This window comes from Hesperophylax consimilis, chromosome 16, assembly GCF_061612785.1.
Source record: "Hesperophylax consimilis isolate HC1 chromosome 16, BYU_Hcon_1.0, whole genome shotgun sequence".
NCBI classification, from domain to species: Eukaryota; Metazoa; Arthropoda; class Insecta; order Trichoptera; family Limnephilidae; genus Hesperophylax; species Hesperophylax consimilis.
Window position 1 is genome coordinate 12,888,973 of NC_142851.1, and position 6,000 is coordinate 12,894,972.

Genomic DNA, 6,000 nt, shown 5'->3' on the forward strand with positions numbered 1-6,000 from the left:
TTATCACTGATTCTAAATCCATTTTGGAAAAGAAGAGTTCCTCTATAGAAGAGTATTCCTATCTAACTCCCTAAACTGGTCTCGTGGGTTTAGTTTTTCTGACAGTTATACAATAGAAAACAACATATAAGTTTATTTTACCATTGGTATATGAAATACAGGATATAACCAACCATTGTAAATGAATGGTGTTATGAATAGTCTTACAATCATCGCAAAAATGATGCCACATTATTTAGTAAACAACCATCGTTAAAAATGGTGCCAATAGAATTGTTAGCGACCATCGTAAATAAATGGTGCTATAAATAGTCTACAACCATCGTTAAAAATGGTGCCAATCAATTAAGTATTCGTCTTTTGTCCCCGAGGGTTCAATTTGTAAATTGTAGTATTAGTGTAACTAATTACCGAGGTTCTCACAGGAACCAATCAATCACTAATTTATTTTTAGGATTGATTTACATTTTTCAAATGATGAAGTTTTAATATTATATAAATTTATTAATATTAGTTCAGTAGTAACTTGTTTATAGAAACTTAACAAGAATTTTTTGTAATAGTAAAGATACTTACATAGACAAATGGGCAATGAGACCTATGTAAGCACAATATATTTAAACTCGGAACATCTTGAAATACTGGGCGAATAACTCCATATGTTTTTACTTAAAGTAATACAATATAAAGGTATATGAACACAGTTCATATGATATTAAGCTTAGAATACAAGAGGATATGCGGGTTCATATCGTCGTATAATCCAAGTTGACATAAAAATAAACTTAAAAATAAATATGAGCTAAGTTGAACTGATCGTGACCAGAAATATAAATGTATTTGTGTTTCGAAGCATCTCACATTTGTATATATATTTTATAATCTACAAAATTTTAACTTATTATTTTAATGAGAAATTATACTCGAGTAATCAACTGGAGTAAAATTAATTTTCCGTAAAGGACGAACTTAAAAATATGTATATTTTATAATCTACAAAATTTTAACTTATTATTCTAATGAGAAATTATACTCGAGTATCAACTAGAGTAAAATTAAATTTTCCGTTTTTCTTCGGCGGCGGTACCTCCACCTCAGAACTCGAGCCCGAAAGAACCCGTCTAACCAAGCGGAGCCAACTCTGCACTCGCACTTCCTCTGCGCAAAGGAAGGCGCGTGAACAGAGCGACTCACATTTAGTTTTTTTCCTTTTTTTTTTTTGAATCTCCATATTTTTAAAGAAGCAACCCTAGGTTTAGAGTTGTTGTGACTCTTCTTCCTACATTCCGATTGTAGATGCCCCCATAATTTACAAAAAATAACAATAAATATTGTTCCCTGAGGAATGTGTTTCAGTATGACACATCTCCTTTTCTCATTGTTGTTGTCTATTATTGTCGACATTTTGAAGTTTACTTATGAAACCGCAAGTATTGAATACAAAATGATTATAAATTAGCTAATGACGATAGCTATGAATATATTGTACTCCCGCGAGGCAAATATATAATTAAATGCACTTATAAGCACTGTATAGTATTGGTTGCATAACATAATTATCGAAACTTTCAAAGTGTATTATTATTTTGACAGTTGTTGTCAAAATCGCGATGTTTGTTTACGCTTGACATTCCTAGCTGTCAAGTTGACACATAGTATTGTGTTGCCCGTAAAATAAAATAATATTGCCCGTAAAATAAAAATAAATTATAATAATGCGTACAAATCGTTATTTATGTTGGTTGCACTGATGGCACTTTGATAAGCTCGCACTGTTAACATTTAGGCACCTAATGACATTTATAGGTTATGTTTTATGTGAGACGTCGAAACAACAAAAACAAATACAAATGATTATTAAAACGCTTGCAACTTCGATTCAAAACCAAATAATAAGAATAAATACGAACCAACCACGTTGATGCGCCATGTTATGTATTAATTTACATACAGGGCGGGGAAAAATATATCCCATCTACATGATGTTTGAAAGGAAGTTGCAAGGTTGTAGAATGAAAGTAATCTGGATAAACTTTGGACTGGCCGTAACAAATTATATTTGATAAATTTCACAGAGAAATACAAAAAAGGTGAAAACTTACCCCCATCGACCAGAACGTAGAATCTATCTACCCTGTCTAAAATAATAAGAACGTATTTAGTTATGAGGAACGAACACTGAGTGCCGCGAATGGCGGAGTAGATGAATCAGCCATGTAGCTAGAGGACGGCAGCATCAGGATGTGGCTGGCCGACGGCCCAGTGTGGTCCAGCCAGTAGGAGTAGACGGCATCAGAATGTGGCTGGCCTACGGCCCAGTGTGGTCCAGCCAAGAGGAGTAGACGGCATCAGAATGTGGCTGGCCTACGGCCCAGTGTGGTCCAGCCAAGAGGAGTAGACGGCATCAGAATGTGGCTGGCCTACGGCCCAGTGTGGTCCAGCCAAGAGGAGTAGACGGCATCAGAATGTGGCTGGCCTACGGCCCAGTGTGGTCCAGCCCTGAGTAGACGGTTAATCCGTAAGTTGCCCTTCCACGAGGCAAGGTGGAACTTAATAATCCTCTGAATCAAAATGCACACGGCGAAAACAGTTTATCGGCAGAAATAATCACCGATCACTTGGATAAACTCTGATTACCTCCATGGCCACACATGGCGAAATACGTTTTCATTATCCACGCCACCCGGGGCGAATTCCACTCGCGGGAAATATTATTAGACTTCTAAACTTGAATCACAAACTGAACATTTCGGTATTAATCACGAATCCATGAAATATCTTTCGATCAGATCCTCAGAGCCCCAGAAATAATAATTGACCCCCCGACCGGACACCCTCTCTCTTGTCTGACCGGCCGGGAAGTGAAGCCATCTTGAATTTTTTCTCACTTCCTGTTAAAGTTCCTTGTTGCCAGAGCATAAACAATAGACAAGATAAATCACAGATTTGACAGGTTCTTACTTAATGTAATAATCGTATGTTATTTTCATAACAAGTCCTCGAGCAACACCGAGTACACGTCAGCTAGTAATTTAATTTATAAGTCCTCGAGCAATGCCGAGTACACGTCAGCTAGTAATTTCATTTATAAGTCCTCGAGCAATGCCTAGTGCACGTCAGCTAGTAAGTTCATTTATAAGTCCTCGAGCAACACCGAGTACACGTCAGCTAGTAATTTCATTTATAAGTCCTCGAGCAATGCCGAGTACACGTCAGCTAGTAATTTCATTTATAAGTCCTCGAGCAACACCGAGTACACGTCAGCTAGTAATTTAATTTATAAGTCCTCGAGCAATGCCGAGTACACGTCAGCTAGTAATTTCATTTATAAGTCCTCGAGCAACACCGAGTACACGTCAGCTAGTAATTTCATTTATAAGTCCTCGAGCAATGCCGAGTACACGTCAGCTAGTAATTTCATTTATAAGTCCTCGAGCAACACCGAGTACACGTCAGCTAGTAATTTAATTTATAAGTCCTCGAGCAATGCCGAGTACACGTCAGCTAGTAATTTCATTTATAAGTCCTCGAGCAATGCCTAGTGCACGTCAGCTAGTAAGTTCATTTATAAGTCCTCGAGCAACACCGAGTACACGTCAGCTAGTAATTTCATTTATAAGTCCTCGAACAACACCGGGACACTTTAGCTAGTAATTTCATAATGTAATGTAGTTTCATAAATTATTTATTTATTTATCGAACATAACACAAATCGAAATTTTTCATAATGCTGAAATATAATATATATCAGTAGGTACAAATAAGTAATAAATACTTTTCAATTGATTGAACAACTTTCTGTTTCAAGTTAAACAATTACACATAAATCAGCTCATTTAATGACAAAAAACATATTAAGTCCAGCTTATAATGCAATATTGTTGAATTAAATATATCTACAACATCAGAGTATATGTTTCCCTAATTTTGGATTCGTCTCATAGGCGTTAATATTGCGATGTGGAAGAAGAATTGTTAAAATAATATGGTAGCTACTGTCTTATAACTTATCTTTTAAACAAACACATTAAATCGCAAATAATTCTTCGTTTCAATAATTTTAACAAATGTAATGATTTAAGTAGGTAACTGTAATCTAGACATTCTCTGGGAATGCCTAGACTCTAAAATTTATATGTCTTATTAACTTATTTTGGATTTTTTCAATCGTGTGGGAATGAACTTCATAATTTGGAGACCAAACTTTTGTGTGACTATACTCCTTGCTAGTGACATACATGTATGTACAATGTTTTGATAATGCAATGTAATTTTGTTTATATTTCGTAGGTTTTGAATCAGCCGTTGGAATTATGACGTCAATGGATCTGCTCACTTTTATCTCTGGCACCGATCGACTTCAAATGGAAAATCTCGTTATCAAAAATGGAAAATAATTATATTTTGGGACCACACACCTATCAAAGTATTTTTGACCTTGATAATCTTGTATAATCTCTGTAGTAAAAAAATTCCGATAAAATATGGTATGATTTATATTTTTATGTGTGTTTTGAATAAACGTAATGTGGTATGACTAAAAATGTATATATTAATATAAAAGATAATATTATGGAGTCTTTTTTTACATAAATTCAGAAATAAACGTGTTAAGCATCTTATTTTATTAAAATAAGTAGTGTTACATTTATTTTTTAACAGTGCAATCAAGCTTCTGTGTTATTTTCATTCCATTCATTTTACGTCTTAGGAAAATATTGTATTCAATAGTTATATTTTATTTATTCTATGTTTCATAATCAAATATAAATGAATTAAATCTCAGTTTTCAATTGGAAAACTGTCGTTCTTTTATGGTACAAGTTTGAGGATTTAACGGGGTACAAATAAATATCTATTTTTAAGTATGCAATTTTTTCTGATTTTATTCAAGTGCTATAAGTGATTTTTGTATTTTATTCTGTTTTAAATATTAAAATATACAACCTGTATGAACATTTTGTTTTATTATCAACCATTGAATGTTTCCAAATGGAACATACTCTCAGTATTAAACAATAGTTGCTCAACATGTAGACTACTCTCTACACTATTATATATTATATTTGACGGTCTCCGCGGTCGAGGGGTAAGGCTCTCGATTAGCAAGCTGGAGGTCGAGGGTTCGAATCCCGGCGTGCACAAGTCAATTTTATTTGATTAATTTTGTGCTATTTATCAAAATACTCTATAGTATATTTGCGGCGCGTTCAGTGGAGGTTACTCTCAGTTTCGCACTGGTGTAGGACCACCATTCAGAATAGAAACGTTGCTTGGAATGGCTTTGGCCGTGTTTGGTGAACAGATCTGTGTCGCCAGCAGAGATGTGCAAAATGGGTACCCAAAACCATTTGAAATGCAAAATGGAAATGGGTCAAAACTTTTCCATTTGAAAATGCAAAATGCAAAATGGTTTTTAGAAAACCATTTCAAATGCAAAATGCAAAATACCTATTTTCAAAATGCAAAATGGTTTCTCAGGTCAAACAATTAAAATAATTATAGAATTTTTAAACAATTTTGTCATTTATTAATGGACATCAATGTAGAACAAACATATTACATGATGGTAAATCCAAAAACACCACGACTACAGATTATGAAACCACAAAAAATTTGCGCAGGACTAATGTTGCCAACGTAAAAACATAGAAACTGCTATCTAACATTTAATATTACAGCATCATGGCCCCGTGTTCAGTATTTTTTGTAATGGCATCACTCAATTGCCAGGGCTCTTACCAGGGAGCAACTTGACAAATGTAAATTATCTCTCATAGCGAGGTTGAGGACCGACTGATATTTGGGGCTTATGAAAAAAAGATGAGTGGAGATAGTAGGAAGAATGTTGCAAAAAAGCATTTAAAATGGAAAATGCATTGAGAAAAGCATTTAAAATGCAAAATGCAAAATGGTTTTTAGAAAAGCATTTAAAATGCAAAATGGAAAATACCCATTTTGCATTTCCATTTGAAATGGATTTATTTGAAATAAAGGACA

The 6,000-nt window shown here is 34.4% G+C and overlaps 1 protein-coding gene across 2 annotated transcripts in view; it reads left to right on the plus strand.

Annotated features, from left to right (window-relative positions):
* The window catches only part of Cbs (Cystathionine beta-synthase), a 49,928-nt gene extending 45,064 nt beyond the window's left edge, over nt 1-4,864 (plus strand). The window contains exon 11 of one of the 2 annotated variants that reach the window (XM_089640913.1): nt 4,291-4,862. In XM_089640913.1, the coding sequence (XP_089497039.1) occupies nt 4,291-4,397 (107 nt within the window). In that variant the 3' untranslated portion in view covers nt 4,398-4,862. Of the gene's footprint in view, nt 1-4,290 lie in introns of both variants that reach the window. The other variant, XM_089640914.1, reaches the window with a different exon arrangement.
* Nucleotides 4,865-6,000: the final 1,136 nt, after the last annotated feature.